At 53.2% G+C, this 22,813-nt stretch overlaps 1 protein-coding gene across 1 annotated transcript; it reads right to left on the bottom strand.

Moving 5' to 3' along the window:
* Positions 1 to 9,043: 9,043 nt before the first annotated feature.
* On the bottom strand, positions 9,044 to 9,979 carry LOC148050021 (olfactory receptor 14A16-like). The gene has a single exon (XM_087745547.1). It carries the CDS (start codon positions 9,977 to 9,979, stop codon positions 9,044 to 9,046), a length of 936 nt encoding a protein of 311 aa, XP_087601673.1.
* Positions 9,980 to 22,813: the final 12,834 nt, after the last annotated feature.

The following is a 22,813-nucleotide window of genomic DNA, read 5'->3' as shown; positions in this document are numbered from 1 at the left end:
GATGGCCCTGGGCACGTCTGGGTGCACACCCAGCTTCACGCCCTTGCAGCCATCCCCAGGAGAAGGCAGCCATCATGACCTTTCCTTCAGATGGTGCGGCAGGGAAGCCCTGCTCTGGAGCACGTCCTCCTTCTCCACCCCAGAGAAGCCAAGAAAGACATCCTGATAGGTCCTGTCAGTCATGGGATGTACCAGCTCTGGAAGACCCCTCCACGATCTGAATTTCCCTGCTGCCAGAGACTTACTGTGTCAAATGCTGTGAAGATTTCTCTGTGAACAAGCTCAGCTCTTCCTTCCACCCCAGACTGCTTTTAACCTCTCTCTGCCTCACTCCTCTCCCCTCGGTGCCTGCAGGCAGTGCCCTCAGCCCTGCTGCGCTTTGCAGAGGAGCTGCTCCTGGGCAGAGCTGTCTCTCTGCAGGGCTGCCCACTTGCCAGCAGCTCCCTCCATCCCAGGAGCCCAGCCCAGCTCAGCAGCAGAGGCCCAGCCCAAGGCAGCGCTTTCTCTGCCCCTCGGGGCTCCCTCCAGGTGTCCCTGGGGCTCCAGGGGAACCTGCTGTGAAACAGGCTGAAGGAATCACTCATGTTCCCTCCTTCAACTGGGGAGAGACACTTCTTTCCAGCACTGTCATTTCTCCTATCAGAGATGGAGTTAGGTCTAAAAATCACCCTTTTGTCTTACCATGAAGTAGGACACCCAGACAATGACAGGCAGGGATCTTCTTTAATCCTGATGAGGGATAGGATTCAGCTGGAGACTGAGACTCAGTGGAGGCATCTCATCCTGTGTTTCTATTGCTAAGCACTGGAAGGGGACTCAGCTCATTCCTATGCCTGCCGCAAACCCACAGGAGGTGGGATTCCTCTTGCCTCAGTTCAGGTGGGCATTAAATAGGCACCTGCATGTGAGCTCCTTGCCTCAGCTCCTGTGGTCACTGGTGAAGATGTAGGTCAGGAGTCGGCTGTTCAGATGAAATACCTGCTGACATCTGAGGTGCCAGAGGTTGTCCAAGGCACGTGCAAGGCAACTGCACTTGTCCCTGTTTACTACTTTCTTGGCAGCCTATGCTGCCATCTGAGCAAATGAGGTCATCTATCATAGGGAGAACTAAGCTTTGCTCTGTCTTTTCCATCAGCTGGGTTGACTAGATCTCCATGGCCTGTAATGATGGTTTTCATCCTCACATTGCCTGATCAAACTGCGGACTGTTACTCGATTTCATGTCCAAATAGATGTCTGTAGTGTTCTGTGAGATGCCAAGGCTCTCACCCGTACCTACGTGTGGCTGGCAGGTACAGCACAGGGAAGCCATCCCCATTCAGAACAAGTGTGTGTCGGACACCCCAGACAGCATTGCAGACAGGTTCGGTGCCTTTGTGCAAGAAACTGTTTGCCACCACTGCAGTGTGGCAAGGTCCGTCCCTTCTCTACCCAGTAGATGTAAGGCAGGCCAGGAACACAAGGCACATCACACTGGGGTCTCCACTTGTGTGCCTATGTTCTCAGACTGCTGTTTTATCTCTCCACCAGCCTTTACTCACCCCCTTGATGATACAATCAAGGAACGGACCAAGAGGTTTCACATTGGCCTGACAGCAGCACCTTGTCATTCACGGAGATCACCTTCACGTCCACCAAAGGCCCTAAGAGGCAGCAGAGGCACCACTGAAATAAACCTCTTTCTTTCCAGGGCTGCACTTCCCAGCCCCATTTTCCTCTGGCCTTGGGGATAGCAGGGTTTGCTCACTATTGTGGCAGCCAATTGCAGCTTTATGTTTCCATCTGATGTCCACTCTGGAACGTCTCTGCTCTGAAGCAAAGCCTTTGCAAACAAGGCTTCTCGGACGCTGGGTACCAGGTTTCCATAAGACAAGTCAGAGTTTTGCCTGGAGCCACAGCTGAGGAGCTACAGCCCAAATGTGCACTGATGCCCTCAGCCAGGGGCACAGCCAGGCCGAGCTGGAGCCTGTGCTTTTTGACATCGATGGAGTAACTGCCAAGGCATGATGGGACAAGTCACACGGCTTGGGGTGTTGCAATGGATGGGTACAGGCTTTTCAGGAGAGATAGGCTGGAAGGATCAGGAGTGGGGCTCTCTCAGAGTGAAGAAATTAACTGCACGTATGGAGCTCCTCTGTGGGGCAAGTGACAAGTTGGGTGAGCCCTTGTGAGCGAGGGCCAGAGGAGGGGCCAGTAAAGGTGACACCGTGGTGGGAGTTGAGAAACCCACAGTCAGGGTGGGGAAGTTGGCCTAGTCTTTTCTAAGCATCCAAATGAAGTCCCTGGATGTAGAAGCCTGGGTCTCACTGGAGACTGCAATGTCCCTGGCATTTAATGGAAGAGGAACACAGCAGGATTGTCGTGGTTTAACCCCAGTCGGCAACCAAGCACCACACAGCCGTTCGCTCACCCTCCCCCTAGCTGGTGGGATGAGGGAGAGAATCTGAAGAGCAAAGGTAAAAAAACTTGTGAGTTGGGATAAGAACGGTTTAATAATGGAAATAAAATAAAATTAACTTAAAAAAAAAATCTGTAATGAAAAGGAAGACAACAAGAGAGAGAGAGGGGAACAAAACCCAGGAAAATCAAGTGATGCAACGGCCTACCAGTCACTGACCAATGCCCAGCCAGTCTCCGAGCAGCCATCACTGCCCCCTGGCCAACTCCCTCCAGTTTATATACTGAACATGACATCATATGGTATGGAATAGCCCTTTGGCTAGCTTGGGTCAGCTGTCCTGGCTGTGCTCCCTCCCAGCTACTTGTGCACCTCCTGGCTGGCAGAGTATGGGAAGCTGAAAAGTCCTTGTCTTAATATAAGCACTAGAATCACAGAATCATAGAATGTCCTGACTTGGAAGGGACCCACACGGATCATGGAGTCCAACACTACTTAGCAACAACTAAAACACCAGTGTGCTGTCACGTTATTCTCATGCTAAATCCAAACCACAGCACTATACCAGCTACTAGGAAGAAAATGAACTCTGTCCCAGCTGAAACCAGGACAGCATCCACCCCTTATTCTATACCATCTACGTCGTGCCCAGGTCCCATACTTTCCAATACATTTCAATTAATTGCCACCACTTTTCCTGTCTTTTAATATATACACACAGACATCATTCCCTTGGTCTATGGGCCATGCCTCTAAAATGTCCGTTGGGTTCATTGAGTCCATGACTTTGGGCTTTACCTGTCATAACAGTCTTTCAGGGCAGTAGAGATGGTGTGTCATCTTGGATCGTTGCATGCTGAAGTCAGTTCTGGTTCCATCACTGCTGCACTTCGCTTGGTTTCATCAAAGTTCATTCTTTATTAATCTGGGTGATTCTTACTGTAATACCATTGATATGGCATATAGGCACCATAGAAGTGATGACATACACTGTCATTTAGCAATTAACATCATACGATTCAGTTCATCATTGGCTATTTTCACCCAAAATCAAATCCCCATGAGGTACACATCAGAATTCCCCATCCTTCCACATCACCCACCAAGTGCACCCACGTCCTTGAGCAAAAGCAATCCCACGAGTGGGTTTGCCTTTGCCCAAGGTGGGAGTAACCCAGACTGTCTGCCCCAGCATATTTTTTATGTGCACTACATGGACTTTATTCCCTTTTACATTACGTAGAAGTTTTGGTTGGGCAGGGCCAGCTGGATTGGCAGATGCCCTAGTGTTGACTAACCAGGTCTTTGCTAAATGTGTGTCCCAGTGTTTGACTGTCCCATCACCCGTTGCTCTCAGTATAGTCTTTAACAGTGCATTGTATCATTCGATTTTCCCAGAGGCTGGTGCGTGATAGGGGGTGTGATACACCCACTCAGTGCCATGCCTTTGGCCCAGGGGTCTATGAGGTTATTTCAGAAATGAGCCCCATTGTCTGACTCAATTCTTTCTGGGGTGCCATGTCGCCATAGGACTTGCTTTTCAAGGCCCAGGATAGTGTTCGGGGCAGTGGCATGGGGCACAGCACATGTTTCCAGCCATCCGGTGGTTGCTTCCACCATTGTAAGCACATGGCGCTTGCCTTGGCGGGTTTGTGGGAGTGTGATATCATCAATCTGCCAGGCCTCCCCATATTGATATTTCAACCATCGTCCTCCATCCCAGAGAGGCTTGAAAGCTTGGCTCGCTTGATTGCAGAGCATGTTTTGCATTCATGGATAACCAGTGCAATAGTGTCCATGGTCAGGTCCACCCCTCAATCACGAGCCCATCTATGTGTTGCATCTCTTCCTTGGTGGCCTCAGGTGTCATGGGCCCACTGAGCTAGAAATAATTCACCCTTAAGTTGCCAGTCCAGACCCACCTGAGCCACTTCAGTCTTAGCAGCCTGATCAGCCTTAGCAGCTGATTGTTTTGAGGTTCTTCAGTGGCCCGACTCTTGGGTACGTGAGCATCTACGTGACGTACTTTTACAGCCAGGTCCTCTACCCGGGCAGCAATATCTTGCCACGATGTGGCAGCCCAGATGGGTTTGCCTCTGTGCTGCCAGTTGCTCTGCTTCCATTGCTGCAACCACCCGCACAGGGCATTTGCCACCATCCATGAGTCAGTACAGAGATGGAGCATTGACCACTTTTCTCGGTCAGCAATATCTAAAGCCAGCTGGATGGCTTTCACCTCTGCAAACTGACTCGATTCACCTTCTCTTTCAGCAGTTTCTGCGACTTCTTGTATAGGACTCCATACAGGAGCTTTCCACCTCCAATGTTTCCCCACAAGATGACAGGACCCATCAGTGAACAGGGCATATTGCTTCTCATTTTCTGGCAGTTTATTATACAGTGGGGCCTCCTCAGCACACGGCACCTCCTCCTCTGGTGATATTCCAAGATCTTTGCCTTCTGGCCAGTCCATGATCACTTCCAAGATTCCTGGGCGACTGGGGTTTCCTGTTCGAGCCCGTTGTGTGATGAGTGTGACCCACTTACTCCATGTAGCATCAGTTGCATGCTGTCTAGAAGGGACACTGTCTTTGAACATCCAGCCCAGCACTGGCAATCGCGGTGCCAGGAGGAACTGTGCTTCAGTACCAACCACTTCTGGAGCAGCTCAAACCCCTTCATATGCTGCCAGTATCTCTTTTTCAGTTGGAGTATAGTGGGCCTCGGATCCTCTGTATCCCTGACTCCAAAACCCTAAGGGTCAAACTCGAGTCTCCCCCGGTGTTTTCTGCCTGAGGCTCCAGGAAGGGCTGTTCTCCCTGGCTGTGCTGTAGAGCACAGTTTTTACACCTTGTCCTGCCCAGACTGGCCCAAGGGCTACTGCATGAATTACCTCCTGTTCAGTTTGTTCAAAGGCTTGTTGTTGCTCAGGGCCCCATTTGAAATCGTTCTTCTTCCAGGTCACTTCATAGAGAAGGCTTAAAACCAGACTGTCATTAGGAATATGCATTCTCCAAAAACCCACAATGCCCAAGAGAGCTTGTGTTTCCTTTTTGCTGGTTGTTGGAGACATAGCTGTTATTTTGTTGATCACATCCATTGGGATTATGCCCCACTTCTCATCTTCCCTGTTGGTATCTCCTCAAGACATTGAATCTCCATCCACCGCAAAAGCCATGGGAGCTGTCCTTCCCCACCTCAGCTCTTATTCCACTGATGTCACAGCTCTGTGATGGCACACGGGGCTCCCGCTCTCTGTGCCCCAGGCTGTGGGCTTTGGTGCTCGTTTGGGCTGCAGCACCTCAGATGTGGCACCAGGGCCAAGGGCAGACTTGTCACATGGAAACCTGGTGCCCAGAGATGGGACCCCGTGTGTGGAAAGGCTTGGCTTCCCAGCAGAGGCACGCTGGAGTGGGTGGCAGGTGGTGCCATAATGATGGATGAGGTTCCCACACCGAGAGCAAAAGCTGCAGTCCCCAAGGGCAGAGAGAAAGAGGCTTGGGCTGTGCAGCCCTGGCAGGAGAGGGCTTTCCTGTCCCAGGTGACCCTGCAGCACCGTGGGGCCTGTGCCAGAGGTGGAGCTGATCTGCAAGAAGGACAAGGTGCTGCTGAGAAAGTCCCTGGGGGAGGGCAGCCTGTGATCCAGCCACACTGTGGACATCATGCTGAGGGCTGACTGGACAGAAAGCAGCTCTGCAGAGAAGGATCTTGGCATCCCAGAGGAGAAGCAGCTGAGTATAAGCCAGCAATGCACCCCCATGGCAAAGGCCAACAGCCTCCTGGGCTGCATTAGGAAAAGCATGGCTGGCAGATGGAGGGAGGTGACCCTTCCCCTCCACTCAGCACTGGGGAGGCCCCATCTGGAGTGCTGTGTCCAGTGCTGGGCTCCTCACTACAATAAAGTTGTTGACCCACAAAAGCAAGTCCAGCAAAGGGCCATAAAGCTGTTTTAAGGGACTGCAGCATCTTTCATAGAAAGAAATACTGAGAGATGTGGGACCGTTCAGTCTGGAGAAGAAAAGGCTCGGAGGGATCTTATTCATGCATATAAATACCTGAAGGGAGGGCATGAAGACCAGGGAGCCAAACTCTTCTCAGTAGTTCCCAGTGACAAGACAAGGGGCGATGGACACAGCTAAAAACACATGAAATGCCATCTGAACCCAAGAAAGCACTTTTTGACTGTGGGGGTGGTCAACCACTGGAACAGGATGCCCAGAGAGGCTGTGGAGTCTCCATCCATGGAGATATTCTCAACCCAGCTAGACAAGGTGCTCAGCAACCTGCTCTAACTGACGCTGCCTCAGTTGGAGGGTTGAACTACAGGATCTCCAGAGGTCCTTTCCAATCTCAACATTTCCATGATTCTGTGAGTATAAAGGAGAAAAGTAAGAGAGAAAGAAAGAAACAACACAGCCTTGACTGCAAATACAGTGGGATCCCATGGAGAGGATGGAAGCTGGAGCAGGGGAGAAGTGTGAGGAGGAAGGAGTGGGAGAGATGCTCTGTAGTGACTGTTAACCACCTCTTCACCACCCCCCCTACTTCTCGCGGTGTTGAGGTAGGTAGAAGAACTGGGAACAATGGAGTAATGTGAGCCTGGGCGAAAGTGTGAGGGGAATGGTCTTTAATATTTTTCTCATTGTTTCTCACAATCCAAATCTTTTTATAATTGGCAACAAATGAATTTGATCTTCCCTAAGTCAACGGGTCTTTGCCCATGATGGTAATCGGTAACTGATCTCCTTTACTTTTTCTTGACCCATGAGTTATTCCATCTTATTTTCTCCCTTTGTCCTGCTGAGGCAGGGGAGGGACTGAGCAGCTGGGTGGGTGTCTGGCTGCTGGCCAAGGCTAACCCACTACAGAAGCACCACATCAGAACTGCTGCATCCAGCATGGGTCTTCCCAGCAGAAGACCCTGACAGACTGGAGCAAGTCCTGCAGAGGCCAGAAGGGTGGCTGGGACCTGGAGCACATTATGGACAAGGAGAGGCTGAGAGTGCTGAGTTTTTGAGAAATCCCTCGAGTCAAACACTGAAGGAAGGACCCACTCCAGTTGAGGGATCTCACTCAATGGAGATAGTCAATATTTCTTGTGACAAGGCCATGAGCACCTGTTCAAGCTAGATCTGTCTGAGAACTGGCTTGGCTGAGAGACCAGCTGTGGCAAGACCTCTGGGGCTTGTGTGTAATAAGTGTCAGCATGAAACTGCTTCCCTTTTTCTTAAAATTGGTGGTGGAGTTTGGTACAACTGAGCCCCAGAGGAGGACAGAGGTGACCATGCAGCAAAAGTCCTTTCTCAAGGATGGGATGTACGACCAGAGATGGAAATGGCCAGTGTGTGGCACTGTTCTGGGACAGTTTTCCCAGGGCAGCTTCCCTGGGGTGTCCAGGGAACATGGCACAGACCTGGCCCCTCTCTTCTGCACCTTCGGTGCCTTGCTTCCTTCACCATGATGCCTGACTCTGCACTGGCAGCACCCTGCTGGCTGCCCCCACCCTGCACACTCACACAGCTTAGCTCTCCACTGCTGCTTTCCTCTCCCGGGCACTTCCCAGCCCAGCCCAGCCCCTCCCCAGCAATCCCCAGCTACCCAGCCCCCTCCTCCAGCCCTGCCCAGCAGAGCAGCCCAGTCTGGGCTGGCCCCATGGCAGTGCCCACCGCAGGGTGCTGCAGAGCTCTGGGTACTCACCCCACAGCCCCAGTCCCTCTGAAGCGGACAGCAGCTGCTGGGGGGCAAAGAGGGGCATTCAGGCTCCCAGTCAACCCCAAGGCTGGTGCTGGCCCCAAGGCCATGAGGAAACAGGCTAGGCACTCTCTGGCTCTCCTGAATTCATATTGTAGGTGGTGCCCATACCTGACTGAATTTGTCACCTCCTCTGCCTCCACCAGCCCCACTCCTCACAACAGCATGGCAGTCCTGGCCCTGGGCCTCTTCAGGCAGCTCCCGAATCTCTCCAGTCTCCCCTCCCTCTGGCTTCTGAGTCCCCACTGACTCCCATGGCACTGCAGAGTCCTTGTTCATGGATAAGATGATAAGATTTCCTTTTGGGGGACTTCACCACTGAGGGTGTTTCACCTTCTGAGCCTCCATTCATTCCAACCCCAGGGCACGTGGTGAGTCCCCATCCTCTCCTCTCCTCACCCCTCCAAATTCATTTCCCAAGAGTCTCATATTTGCCATCAGTCCTTTCATACATGAAGAAACCTGAGGAGAGAATGGGAGCTCATGGGCCATCTCCCCTGCCCGTGGACACCAAGAAGAGAGCTTTTAAATCCAGAGCGCTTGGCCCAGTGGAACCCAATGTGACCATGAGATTAACTCCCAAAATATTGAGAAGAGAATGAGAACAGACTCCTTAAAACACTAATTCCTTGGACATTTTCTTGGCAGCAGCTTTGGAGGAAGAACCCAGCCTTCAGGCACTGGACCTGGGAGATTCTGTTTTATTGAAGAGATGCTATTGGGCATGCCACATATCATACAGTGCTCTGCAAGAGTCAGAGACAATAAGATCAAGCCTCAAGAGAAGAAGTATGAACCCAGCAAATTATCTATAATCAGGATTATCATAAGAGGAAACAGCAGACTCGTGGCCTAAGAGAAACTCTGAGAAATGTGCAGAGAATGGGAGGCAGGTTATTGTTGCTGAAACAGCATCCCTTGGGCCAGTTTCCATAGGGCATCCCTGAGCTCCTGGTTCCTCATGCTGTAGATGAGCGGGTTCACTGCTGGAGGCACCACAGAGTACAGAACTGCCACCACCACATCCAGGAATGGGGAGGAGGTGGCAGGGGGCTTCAGGTAGGCAAATATACCAGTGCTAACAAACAAGGAGACCACGGCCAGGTGAGGGAGGCACGTGGAAAAGGCTTTGTGCTGACCCTGCTCAGAGGGGATCCTCAGCACGGCCCTGAAGATCTGCACATAGGACACCACAAGGAAAACAAAACACCCAAAGAGTAAACAGGCACTAACCGCAATAAGCCCCACTTCCCTGAGGTCGGCATCTGAGCAGGAGAGCTTGAGGATCTGGGGAATTTCACAGAAGAACTGGTCCAGGACATTGCCTTGGCAGAGGGGTAGTGAAAATGTATTGGCAGTGTGCAGGAGAGCATTGAGAAACCCAGTGCCCCAGGCAGCTGCTGCCATGTGGACACAAGCTCTGCTGCCCAGCAGGGTCCCGTAGTGCAGAGGTTTGCAGATGGCCACGTAGCGATCATAGGCCATGACAGCGAGGAGAGAAAACTCCGCTGCAATCAAGAAGGCGAGCATAAAGATCTGGGCAGCACATCCTTGGTAGGAAATGGCCCTGGTGTCCCACAGGGCATTGGCCATGGACTTGGGGAGAGTGGTGGAGATGGAGCCCAGGTCAAGGAGGGAGAGGTTGAGGAGGAAGAAGTACATGGGGGTGTGGAGGCAGTGGTCGCAGGCTACCACAGTGATGATGAGGCCGTTGCCCAGGAGGGCAGCCAGGTAGATGGCCAGGAAGAGCCAGAAGGTCAGGAGCTGCATCTCCTGCGTGTCTGCGAATGCCAGGAGGAGGAACTGGGTGATGGAGCTGCTGTTGGACATTTTTTCACTTTGGCATGTGGACTATTCAAGGAAGAAAACACAGTATGTTAGCAGAGACTTCTCTGAGCAAAATCAAAGCCTTTTCCCATAGACTCTGCTCATGCTGCACACACCCCCTTTTCATTTTCCAGGAGACCTTCCTTCAGCTCTGTGGCTGGAGCTCTGGTTGGTGTTAGCAGAATATGCCATTAGGAGCAGGGCCCTTGCCCGCTGGTTGCTGAGGAGTCAGTCCTGCTCTGCAGCAGTGGGGTCATGGGAATGGTGGGGGCAGGGGCCAGTCCTGGTCTTCAGCTTTGTCAGATGAAGCCACACCTAACACAGAAGGGCCTGTCAGCGTCTGCACTGCCAGTGCCAAGGAACTGGGATAGCAGAAGGCAGTTTGAGAGGTTTGAGGTTTTCTACAGTGCCCCACATCCCCCCTGAGAATTGTCCTGGGATGTCAGGAACCCTCAGCATTTCTGCTGCTCTCACGGAGAACAGAGTGAGCCCTGTGAGGCAAGACGACTGCCTGTGGCTCAGTGCAGTGAGAGGATCTGGTCACACCCTCCGTCTTGTCCCCAGCTGCCTTGGGCTCGCACCTTCATGAGACGGAGGGCAAGCACACTCTTATGTTACGCAGCCAGACACTGCTGAGAGCAGAGGGATCCAGTGCAGACTACTAAATATGTCAGCCTTTCTCACGGTCTCAGCACCCCACTTCTAGCCCAGGACACGCATGCCTCCTTTCACCATCCCAACAGCATTTCCTCAGCCATAGAGTCTCTGCATTTCTCCGTGGGGCTTCCAGAGAACACAAAGGTGCTATGGGACAGGTTTGCATGCTGGAAGGCAGCTCACAGCTTGGAAGGACACCCTAAGGAGATGATAGCCAATTGTCTTAATGTTGGCATCTCATGAAGAGAAAATTGACTCCTTCCCCAGCCCCACAGGCTGCATTGCCCACAGCGCCACAGATTAGAGGAAAGCTGGGACACTTGTTCCCATTGACATGCCTGCATGAATGGACAAACAAGATCAGTGTGTGACTCTGCAGCTGAAATTCCCATCCCCAGGGAGTCTGACAGCAATAAAAAGATGACTTTAAAATGGGCAAGTGGAGAAACAAGGAAAAATACAGTGAGGGTCTGGCTGAGAGAGGCAAGGGGGGAGGCAGACGGACACTCAGGACAGCGTTACCCTTAGCCACCTGTGCACGCCACGTCCCAGACAGTGATAATGCAGGACAGTTGCCCTCAGCCCAATTGCCAGTCAGTGGGAAATGGGGATGTGGCAGGAGGGATATGCCCTTGCTTCTTCTGCTGGTCTACTGGACAGAGAGGTGACTCCCACCCGAGACCCCATGGTTGTGAGGGCCGAGGGCTGTGCTGGGTGGGAGAGGAGAGATGAAGGGATTGCTCAGGGAAGTCATCTACATTGCAGGGGTGGCCGGGAGGTGCCCAGATCTCCCCTGCAAGAGGGCTTCCATCAGCAGGTCCTTCCTTTCCTGCCCATCTCTACTGCCTGCAGCTGTCCCTGCCACGAGCTGTTGCTCTGGCCCCACGTCTCTTCCCTGCCAGTGCTCACAGACCCCATCTCAGCCCCTGTGTGCCCAGCTCTGCCCTGCAGCCTCTCCATGTGTGCAGGGCTAAAGAGCAGGTCCCACAAACCCTGATGAGACTGGGAAGGTGCTGCTGGTGCCATCTGTAGCCCACCCAGCCAACCAAGAGGAGAAACCTCAAAAGACAGACACCTTCCTTTACAGGAACTCCATCTTGAAAAGTTCCCTCAGAAACACCTGGGGTGAGCTGGAGCTGAGAGCAAACCTGACCCACACAGCACCCTCTCAACAGCAGAAGGACCCTGCCCTGCCAGGGGTCACTCCCTCCACCCACAGCTTCTCCCCGCAGCTACATGGGGAGGTCTCCAGGCAGAGTGAGTGCTGACCCTGGCAGGTGACAGAGTCCCTGTCCCAGCACACAGCCCCCTGGGGTGCAGGGACCCTGCTTGGAAGGACGGCCCTGGGCACCCCTGGCTGCACACCCACCTTCACACCCCTTTGGACATTCCTGGAAGAAGGCAGCTGTCATGACCTGTGCCTCTGACAGTGCAGCAGAGAAGCCCTGCTTTGGAGCATGTCCTCCTCCTCCACACCAGAGAAGTACTGAGAGTCCTCCTGAAACATCCCATAGACTGTGGGATGTGGCAGCTTTTGGAGATCCCTCCAGGAACTGCAGCTTCTTTGCCCTGCTGCCACAGACTTACCGTGTCAAGGGCTGTGAAGATTTCTCCCCCTGTTAACTCTCAGCATCCTCCCAGCACCGACTGCCTTTACCCTCTCTCTGCCTCACTCCTCTCCCCTCGGTGCTGGCAGGCAGTGCCCTCAGCCCTGCTGCGCTTTGCAGAGGAGCTGCTCCTGGGCAGAGCTGTCTCTCTGCAGGGCTGCCCACTTGCCAGGAGCTCCCTCCATCCCAGGAGCCCAGCCCAGCTCAGCAGCAGAGGCCCAGCCCAAGGCAGCACTTTCCCTGCCCCTCTGGGCTCCCTCCAGGTGTCCCTGGGCCTCCAGGGCTGACAGCTCCTGCAAGACAGCAGGGTCTCTCCTGGGGAACAGAACTTGAAGCAGACTGAAGTCACCACCAACTCTCCCTCCCTAAACACTGCACAGACTGATTCCTGCAGTGGGAATTGCTCTGCCAGGGTGTGCGGAGCTACAGGAGGTGTCAATGTTCCCCTCTGGACACTTACATCCCTGTGCCATGGTCAGGCAGGGCATGTAGGCAGTGACAGGCAGGGGATCATTTCCACCTGTGCAGGGCAGGGATCGAGCCAAGTCAATGTCAGCATCTCAGCTCTCATCAGTATTCCTGAGGCCGGAGGGGCATTCAGCTTCTCCAGTGCACCCCACAGACCCACAGGAGGTGGGATTCCTCTTGCCTCAGCTTGGCTGCACAAAAGAGCTGTCAGCTCCTTCTCTAAGCTGCTGTCTTAATAATGGGGACAGAGGCCAGGAGTGAGCTTTTCCGATGCCAACGCCCGGTGACATTGGAGCTGCCTGAGGTGGTTCAGGACATGTGCAGGAAACTCCAAGCTCTAATGGAGCAGTTGTGAGAGACAGGGCGGCATCTGGGGGCATTGCCTTGGCGGCTGGTGGGGAATCCCTTTGGCCAACTGAAATGGTAGAAAACGATGACAGTTAGGACAACCCAACCTGTCCCTCCTCAGTATGCTTAGGGCAGCCGACAGAGGTATTCATCTGACCAAATGGAGTCACGTGCCCCAGGGGAGCTCAGTCTGTCTTTCTCTCCTCCATCAGCTGTATTTCCTACATCTCCACTAAGTGTAACCAAAGGTTTCCCATGGACATCCCTACATTGCCTAAGCAAATGCAGGGCAGCTGCTTGACTTAATGGCCAAATGCAGGCCTGTAGTTCTACCTCAGATGCCAAAGCTGCCCAGCACTACTGGAGCGTCCAGCTGGCTGGGCAGTGCAGGACCCACAGGACAGCTGTCCCCATCCCAGGCTGGTACATAACAGACACCCCAGGGCATCTCAGGTAGATTTGGTGTGTATGAGCACGTGACTGAATGGCACTGCTGCAGGGAGCCAAGGTCTGTCCCATGTCTATCCAGGAGATGCAGGCAGTGCATGAATATGAAGCACATCACAACACTCGAATGCCAACACTTTCAAATGCTGCTGATGCTTCTTACCCCCATCTTTATTCATCTCCTTGATGATACGATCAAGGAACGGGTGAATGATTTTCACAGTTTACCTGGATGACACAATGTCCATAGCCAAGGACTTTCTCAGCAGCACCTTGTCCCTCCTGGAGATCAGCTTGGCCTCCACCACAGGCCCGCAGGGACTCCAGAGACACCACAGACAGCAAAGCCCTCTCCCGTCAGGGCTGCAAAGCCCAGCTCTGTTTGTCTCTTGCCTTGGGGAGCACAGGGTTTGCTCACCTTGTGGGCCCCTCATTTCATCCTCACATTGCCATCTGCCATCCACGCCAGCATGTCTCTGCTCTGAAGCAAAGCCTCGGCTTGCACAGGATCTTGGGCACAAGAACTGTGACAAGTCTGAGGTTGGCCCTGGTGGCACCAAGCTGAGGGGCTATAGCCCAAATGCGCACCAATGGCCTCAGCCGGGGGCACAGACAGGAGGGGATGGAGCCCTGTGTGCTGTCACAGAGCTGTGATATTGATGTAAATACCTGCTGAGGTGTGGTGGGACAGGTCAGAAACCTTAAGGTTCTGTGATGCATGGATAGAGGCTGTTCAGAGGAGAGAGGTGGGGAAGATCAGGAGGGGGATGCCCTCAGTGGGAGGGAGCTGCCTGGATGGATGGAGGTCCTCTGTGGGATGGGAATCAGATTGGGTAAAGCCTTTTGGGTGAGGGTCAGAGGACAGGCCCATTAGGGAGACATCCTGGTAGGATGTAAATACCTGAAATCAGGTGAGGAAGAGGACAAAGTCTTATTTAAGCAATTCCAGTTCAGTGACCCCACATCACCCTTGGGGACTTCAATCACCCTGACACTGATGGGAAGGGGACAGTGCAGGCTGCAAACAGACCCGGATGTTTCTGTGGGTTCTTGGGGCCAGCTTCGTAGCCCAGCGGCCTGATGGCCAACATTGGTGATGCTCACCTGGATCTCATACTTGGAATCAGGGAAAAACAGGTCAGGGATACTGCTGTTGTGCAGCAGTATTTCCCCCCTTCTTAAATATGTTATCACAGAGGCTATACCACCATCACTGATTTGCTCAGCTTTGGCCAGCGGCGGGTCCATCTTGGAGCCGGCTGGCACTGGCTCTGTTGGACGTGGGGGAAGCTTCTGGCACCTTCTCACAGAAGCCAACCCTGTAGCCCCACCCGCTATCAAAACCTTGCCATGCAAAACCAATACAGGCGCTCCTCTGGCACTTCTCCTCAGGACACTCCTCAGCTGCTCTCCTCACAGCCTGTCCTGATGCACCAGGTTATTCTGCCCCCAGGGCAGACCTTGCCCCTTTGCCTTGCAAAACTCCAGGACGTGTCTGTTGGCCAAATCCACAAGAGAATCAAGGTCCCTCTGCACTGAAACTCTAAGGTGTCAGCATTTAAAGCTTGGGGGCCAGTGTCTGAAACAAAAGAATATGGGGAATTGCAGGACACTAGAGGTAATGAAGCAGACTTACGCGCTTCATGGAGTTGCTACCCAAGGTGGAAACTATCACAGCAGCCATCTCAGAAATACCCAAAGGAGATGGAAAACCAGAAATGCATGGCCAATGGGGAAAAGATTAACAGGGCAGGCAGTTCTTTTTGGAGTTTATTACGACAGTTACAGAGAAGAACTTTGGCTGGGGGAATGAAAGCAAAGGAGAGAGTCAGGGCTGTTTGGGGGCATCTGTGAAGCAGCCCAGCACCTGATGGGAGTTACTGCTGTGGCCAGGGAGTCCCATGACCCTCCTGCTTTTGCAGCCTCCCACAGTGTCTTGGTTTAACCCCAGCCAGCAACTCAACACCACGCAGCCGCTCGCTCACTCCCCACCAGTGGGATGGGGGAGAGAATCAGAAGGGTAAAAGGGAGAAAACTCATGGGTTGAGATAAGAACAGTTTAATAATTGAAGTAAAATAAATTAGAACAGTTAAATAGGCAAAGCAAAAACCGTGCACGCAAACAAAGCTAAGCAAGGAATTAATTCACTACTTCCCATGGGCATGCAGGTGTTCAGCCATCTCCAGGAAAGCAGGGCTCCATCACGCATAAGTTACTTGGGAAGACAAATGCCATCATACCCAATGTCCCCCCCTTCCTTCTTCTTCCCCCAGCTTGTATACTGAGCATGACGTCATATGGCATGGAACAGCCCTTTGGCCAGTCTGGGTCAACGCCTCCCCTGGCTGTGCCCCCTCCCAGCTTCTTGCATCCCAGGCAGAGCAGGGGAAGCTGACAAGTCCTTGCCCAGTGTGAGCGCCACTTGGCACCTATTTAGCAACAGCTTAGCTCTACTTACCAAGAACCAAAACATTGTTCTCATCCTAAACCCAAAACACAGCCCCATGCTGGCTACCAAGACGAAAGTGAACTCTATCCCAGCTGAAACCAGGAAACCCAGCACACAGCCCCTGCCCTGCCCCAGCCATGTTCCACGTGAGGCTTCACGTGAAGAAATCTAGAGAAATCTAGAGGGATGAGGAAGGCATAAAGAAATTTATAATCTGTGACGTGCAATAATATAAATCTTTTGCTTTATTTTATTATATTTTGTTTATTTTTCTATTTGCTTACTTTGCAATTCACCATGTGCCCCCAAGCCACACCAGCCAAACATTTCTTCACCTGTACACTTATTCAACCATGCAGAACACACTCTCTTAACTTGGGATCCAAGACGACATGTTAAGGGACACACACCTCAACTAACGTGAGGCTAAGCAGCCTTAGTACATCTGGAACCTCAAAAGTCACCAAGTGTTTGTGTGTGACCTCCTGGTCTCCATCTCTGATCACAGGACCATAGAAAATGAGCACAGGTTGCTGTTTTTAACAGACGCCATGACTGAAGCAAGGGGAATCCCACCTCCTGGGGGTTTGTGGCAGGCAGGGGAGGGAGCTGAGGTCCCTTCCAGCCCCAGCACTACAAATCCAGCATGAGATGCCTCTACTGTCTCAGCTGATTGCCTTCCCTCAGCATGGCTGAAGGAGATGACTCCCTGGCAGTCTCCAGGTGTCCTGCCTCATGATGGGCCAAGGCAGGGGGATTCTCAGAGCTAACTGTGTCTCGGAGAGCAGCAAGGCCACTGCTGCAAAGAAACCTCTCTGCAGAGGTGAGAGAGGCAACATCGGTGATTCCTTCAGTCTCTTCCCAAGCAGGTTCCTGGAGAGCCCCAGGGAGACCTGGAGGGAGCGCCGAGTGGGGTGGGGGGCAGAGAAAGTGACATCTTGGGCAGGTGCCCTCCTCCGGGGCTGAGACAGGCTCCTGGGGTGGAGGGAGCTCCTGGGAAGCAGGCAGCAGTGCAGAGAGACAGCTCTGCCAAGGAGCAACTCCTCTGCCAAGCGCAGCAGGGCTCTGGGCAAAGGAGTAGGGCAGAGCGAGATTAAAGGCAGGCTGGAGTGGGAGGAGAGAGGAGAGCTGCAAGGGAAGAAACCTTTCCAGCCCTTGACACGGGAAGTCTCTTGGTGCAGGGCAATGCAGCTGCCGTTGCGGGAAGGGTCTCCGAAAGCGTTCATAGCCTCCAGCCTCCAGGGTCTGTCAGGAGGCCTCCCAGCCCAGGGGCTCATGTTAGACAAGGGGGAAGGGGTGAAGGCAGGGTGTGCAGCCAGAGCTGCCCAGGGCATTTCAGAGGGGGCTTTTGCAGAGGAAGAGCAAGGCAGGGGATACCTTACAGCTAAAGAGCTTTCCTGAGGCCGTGCTTCCAGTTTCCTGCTGTTTCAGGACAAAGGGAAAAGGCACTGCTGCGTTTGGCGAGGGAGCCTGAGAGTCCTGAGCTGCCACGCTGAGAGATCACTAGGTCCAGTAGGAGCCAAGGAAACCACTTCCATCCACTCCTCTACCTCCAGAGAGCACCAGCATCACCTTTGCTGGCCTCAGCAGGGTTTCTCTGACCTGCTCCTTACTGCCTGCAAGTGGGGAGTACCTCTAGAGAGTGCCTGGAACTGGGAGGTTTCATCAGGTCAGAGCTGAGCAGACAGGAGTGGGTGATGGGGTCTGTGATCCCTGACAGGGAAAAACTGGAGGGCAGAGAAACAGTTCCCGGCAGGGATAGCTCCAGGCAGCAGAGACATGGGCAGACAGGTATAGGAAACTCCAACCCCAAATGGCATGGGAGGGAGAATTTGGGAAGCTCCCTGTCATGCCCTCCAATGCAGACACCTTCCTCTGCGCAAGACCCCTGCTCTCGTCTCCCACCCAGCACAGCCTCTGCCCTCAAGGCTGTGTGGTCCAGGGCAGGAGTTGCCTCCTCTGCAGCCAGAGCTCTGGCACAGCAGAGGGGCATCTCTCCTGACACGTGGCCGCTTCCCTCTGCAGGGCAAAGGGGCTGAGGGCGACTGCCCTGGACTTTTGCTAACTGGGAGGTGCTGTGCTCTGCTGGGGAAGGAGAAGGCTTTCCTGAGTGCCCCACCACCTCTCCTCTCCTTGCTTCCCTTAGGAGGAGAGTCACAGAGTTCTTCTTTGTTCCTGCCCCTGCTTGTGCTGCTCTTCTTCCTGCTCGTGGGGTCCCTGGCAGTAACGGTGGTGGTGTGGGGCAAGGGGTGGGGGTGGGGAGTGCCTGCTCTGGCCCTGACCTGGAGGGCGCTGCCCTGGAGGTGTCTTTTCCAGAGCAACCTCTGGGTGCAGTCATCCTGCAGCTGAGAGCAGTGCAAGCCCAGAGCAGCTGGGCACCAGGCTGATGGACAGAGCAGCCCTCCTGGATGGGAGCACTGATGGAGGTTTGCACTGAGAGCAACGGGGCAATGCGGGAATTCCAGCCTTTCCAAGACCATTTCCCAAGTGGGATGGGGGTGTCTGCATACTAAAACACAGTGTACCGACACACGTTTGCTGCGCCTCATCTCCCACCTTCCTCTGGGGAAGAAAGCGTCCTTCTGGGCTTTTTGCCCTCCGCTCTAGTGCAGCACAGGGAACTCCTCCCCAGGAAGCCTCCCTCCAAACACCCTGGGCTGTTGCTGCCTCCGTGGGTCCTTGCTGGAAAGCAGGGCTGACCCTTCCGGAGCCCCCGGGGAGAGGGCACGGCTCTGCACAGCACACTCAGCCAGCACAAACCAGAGCTGAAGCCTCAGAGCTGTGTAACAGCCCCCCAGGAAAGAAAAACACCCTTAGGTAATGCACAATGAATGAATGAAATTTGGCTCAGAGAAGCTTCTCTGAATTTTTCTCTATTTTCTCTCCTTTGGCAGTTTCCCTGCCCAGAAGCAGCAGATGTCCAATGGCAGCTCCACGAACGAGTTCCTCCTCCTGGCATTCACAGACACGCGGGAGCTGCAGCTCTTGCACTTCTGGCTCTTCCTGGCCATCTACCTGGCTGCCCTCCTGGGCAACGGCCTCATCATCACCGCCATAGCCTGTGACGACCGCCTCCACACCCCCATGTACTTCTTCCTCCTCAACCTCTCCCTCCTCGACCTGGCCTCCATCTCCACCACTCTCCCCAAGTCCATGGCCAATGCCCTGTGGGACACCAGGGCCATCTCCTGCCTGGGATGTGCCGCAGAGGTCTTTTTCTTTCTCTTCTTCGTTGGAGGAGAGTATTTTCTTCTCACTGTCATGGCCTACGACTGCCATGTGGCCATCTGCAAACCCCTGCACTATGGGACCCTCCTGGACAGCAGAGCTCGTGTCCACATGGCAGCAGCTGCCTGGGGCAGTGCGTTTCTCAACTCTCTCCTGCACACTGCCAATACATTTTCCCTACCCCTCTACCAAGGCAATGCCCTGGACCAGTTCTTCTGTGAGATCCCCCAGATCCTCAAGCTCTCCTGCTCAGGTGCCTACCTCAGGGAAGTGGGGCTTCTTGTGGTTAGTGTCTGTTTAATCTTTGGGTGTTTTGTTTTCCTTGTGGTGTCCTATGTGCAGATCTTCAGGGCCGTGCTGCGGATCCCCTCTGAGCAGGGACGGCACAGAGCCTTTTCCGCGTGCCTCCCTCACCTGGTTGTGGTCTCCCTGTTCGTCAGCACCGGCATGTCTGCCTGCCTGAAGCCCCCCTCCATCTCCTCCCCTGTTCTAAATCTGGAGCTATCATTTCTGTACTCAGTGGTGCCTCCAGCAGTGAACCCCGTCATCTACAGCATGAGGTACCGGGAGCTCAAGGATTCCCTATGGAAACTGGCTCAGTGGACGTTGTTTTACCAACAATAACCTGCCTCCCCTTCTCTGCCCATTTCCCAGAGTTTATCTTACAGCAGGAGACTACTGTTTTCCCTCATGATAATCACACATCTAGATATTTTTCTGTTTGTTTTTTTTTTTTATAGTGCTTCTCTTGAGGCTTAATCCTGTTGTGTCTTACCCTTGCACAACACGGTGTCAAATGTGACCTGTGCAATAGCAGCTCTTCAATAAAACAGTATCTCCCAGGTCCAGTGCCTGAAGGCTGGGCTCTTTCTCCAAAGCTGCTGCCAAGAAAATGTCCAAGGAATTAGTCTTTTAAAGAGTCTGTTCTTCTTGTGTTCTCAATGTTTTGGGGTTAGGTTCATGGCACTATTGGGTTCCACTGGACCAAATGCTCTGGGTTTAAAAACTCTCTTCTTGGTGTCCACGGGCAGGGCAGATGGTCTGTGAGCTCCCCATTATCTCCTTAGGTTTCTTCATGTATGACAGGAGTGATGGCATATACCAGACTCCCTGGAAATGAATTTGGAGGGGTGAGGAGAGGAGAGGATGGGGACTCACCACGTGCCCTGGGGTTGGAATGAATGGAGGCTCAGAAGGTGAAACACCCTCAGTGGTGAAGTCCCCCAAAAGCAAAACACTAAATTGAGGTAGGCATAAACAAGGACTCTGCCATGGGAGTCAGTGGGAACCCAGGAGGCAGAGGAAAGGTAGACAGGATAAGGGGTAATGGTTTTAAAGTAAAGGAGGGTAGATTTAGACTGAACAAAGGAAAAAAAAAATCACGATGAGGGTGGTGAAACACTGAAATGGGTTGCCCAGAGTGCTGGTAGATGCTCCATCCTTGGAAACATTCAAGGACAGGCAGGATGGGGCTGTGAGCAACTTGATCTAATTGAAGATGTCCCTGCTCATTGCAGAGGGGTTGGGCTAGATGACCACTAAAGCTCCCTTCCCACCCAAACCATTCTGTGATTCTATGAATACTATGACCAAGACTAGAGGGGGCCCTGCCTCAAGCCAGGTGGAGGAAAGGGACAACCGGATTTACTTGACTGTGTGGATTTGATAGCCTTGCACAGCAGAATCATTGAATCATAGAATCATAGAATCGTCAAGGTTGGAAAAGACCCTTAAGATCATCGAGTCCAACTGTTAACCTAACACTGCCAAGTCCATCTATACCATGTCCCTAAGCACCACATCTATCTGTTCTTTAAATACCTCTAGGGATGGAGACTCAACCACTTCCCTGGGTAGCCTGTTCCAATGCTTGACCACCCGTTCAGTGATGAAGTTTTTCCTAATATCTAACCTAAACCTCCCCTGGCGCAGCTTGAGGCTGTTTCCTCTCGTCCTATCACTCGTTACTAGGGAGAAGAGGCCGACCCCCACCTCGCTACAACCTCCTTTCAGGTAGTTGTAGAGAGCGATAAGGTCTCCCCTCAGCCTCCTCTTCTCCAGACTAAACAACCCCAGTTCCCTCAGCCGTTCCTTGTAAGACTTGTGCTCTAGACCCTTCACCAGCTTCGTTGCCCTCCTCTGGACACGCTCCAGCACCTCGATGTCCTTCTTGTAGTGAGGGGCCCAAAAGTGAACACAGTACTCGAGGTGCGGCCTCACCAATGCCAAGTACAGGGGCACTGTCACCTCCCTGGTCCTGCTGGACACACTATTCCTGATACAAGCCAGGATGCCATTGGCCCTCTTGGCCACCTGGACACACGGGTGGCTCATGTTCAGGCAGCTGTCAACCAACACCCCCAGGTCCTTTTCTGCCAGACAGCTCTCCAGCCACTCCTCCCCCAGCCTGTAGCGTTGCATGGGGTTGTTGTGACCGAAGTGCAGGACCCGGCACTTAGCCATGTTGAACCTCATACAGTTGGCCCCAGCCCATCGGTACAGCCTGTCCAGGTCCCTCTGCAAGGCCTTTCTACCGTCCAGGAGACTGACACTTCCACCCAACTTGGTGTCATCTGCAAACTTACTGAGGGTGCACTCGATCCCCTCATCCAGATCATCAGTGAAGATATTGAACAGGACTGGCCCCAGTACTGAGCCCTGGGGAACACCACTCGTGACCAGAGGCCAACTGGATTTGGCTCCATTCACCACCACGCTCTGGGCTTGGCCGTCCAGCCAGTTTTTAACCCTGCGTAGAGTGCACTGATCCAAGCCGTGTGCACCCAGCTTCTCCAGAATGCTGCGGGAGACAGTGACCCGCAGGAGTATAAGGTTCTAGTGGACATCGGTACACAGTGTACCCTAATCAAGCTATAAAGGGGCAGAACCCATCTGGATTTCTGGAGTGACAGGGGGATGACCATGGGACTGTAGGAAAGGAGTGCAGGTGCCTATTTGTAACAGACACCATGACTGAAGCAAGGGGAATCCCTCTGCCAAGGCAATTCTGTGGACCAGTTCTTCTGTGAAATCCCTCAGATCCTCAAGCTCTCCTGCTCAGATGCCGACCTCAGGGAAGCTGGGGTCCTTGTGGTCAGTGTCTGTTTAGCCTTTGGGTGTTTTGTTTTCCTTGTGGTGTCCTATGTGCAGATCTTCAGGGCCGTGCTGAGGATCCCCTCTGAGCAGGGTCAGCACAAAGCCTTTTCCACGTGCCTCCCTCACATGGCTGTGGTCTCCCTGTTTATCAGCACCTCATTTTTTGCCTACCTGAAGCCCCCTGCCACCTCCTCCCCATTCCTGGATGTGGTGGTGGCAGTGCTGTACACTGTGGTGCCTCCAGCAGTGAACCCGCTCATCTACAGCATGAGGAACCAGGAACTCAGGGATGTCCTATGGAATCTGGCCCAATGGATGCTGTTTCACTCTCAATAACCTGCCTTCCCTTCTCATCACATTTCCCAGAGTCTTTCTGTGTCAGATGTGGCATGCCCAATAGCAGCTCTTCAATAAAACGGAATCTCCCAGGTCCAGTGCCTGAAGGCTGGAGTCTTCCTCCAAAGCTGCTGCCAAGAAAATGTCCAGGGAAGTGGTTTTTTGAAGAGTCTGATCTCCTTGTCTTCTCAGCATTTTGG

Source organism: Nipponia nippon, unplaced genomic scaffold (assembly GCF_047370975.1).
Source record: "Nipponia nippon isolate SJK-2023a ecotype South Korea unplaced genomic scaffold, ASM4737097v1 scaffold_92, whole genome shotgun sequence".
Lineage (NCBI taxonomy): Eukaryota > Metazoa > Chordata > Aves > Pelecaniformes > Threskiornithidae > Nipponia > Nipponia nippon.
The sequence above is the reverse complement of the archived record's forward strand: the minus strand, read 5'-3'. Positions and strand labels throughout refer to the sequence as shown.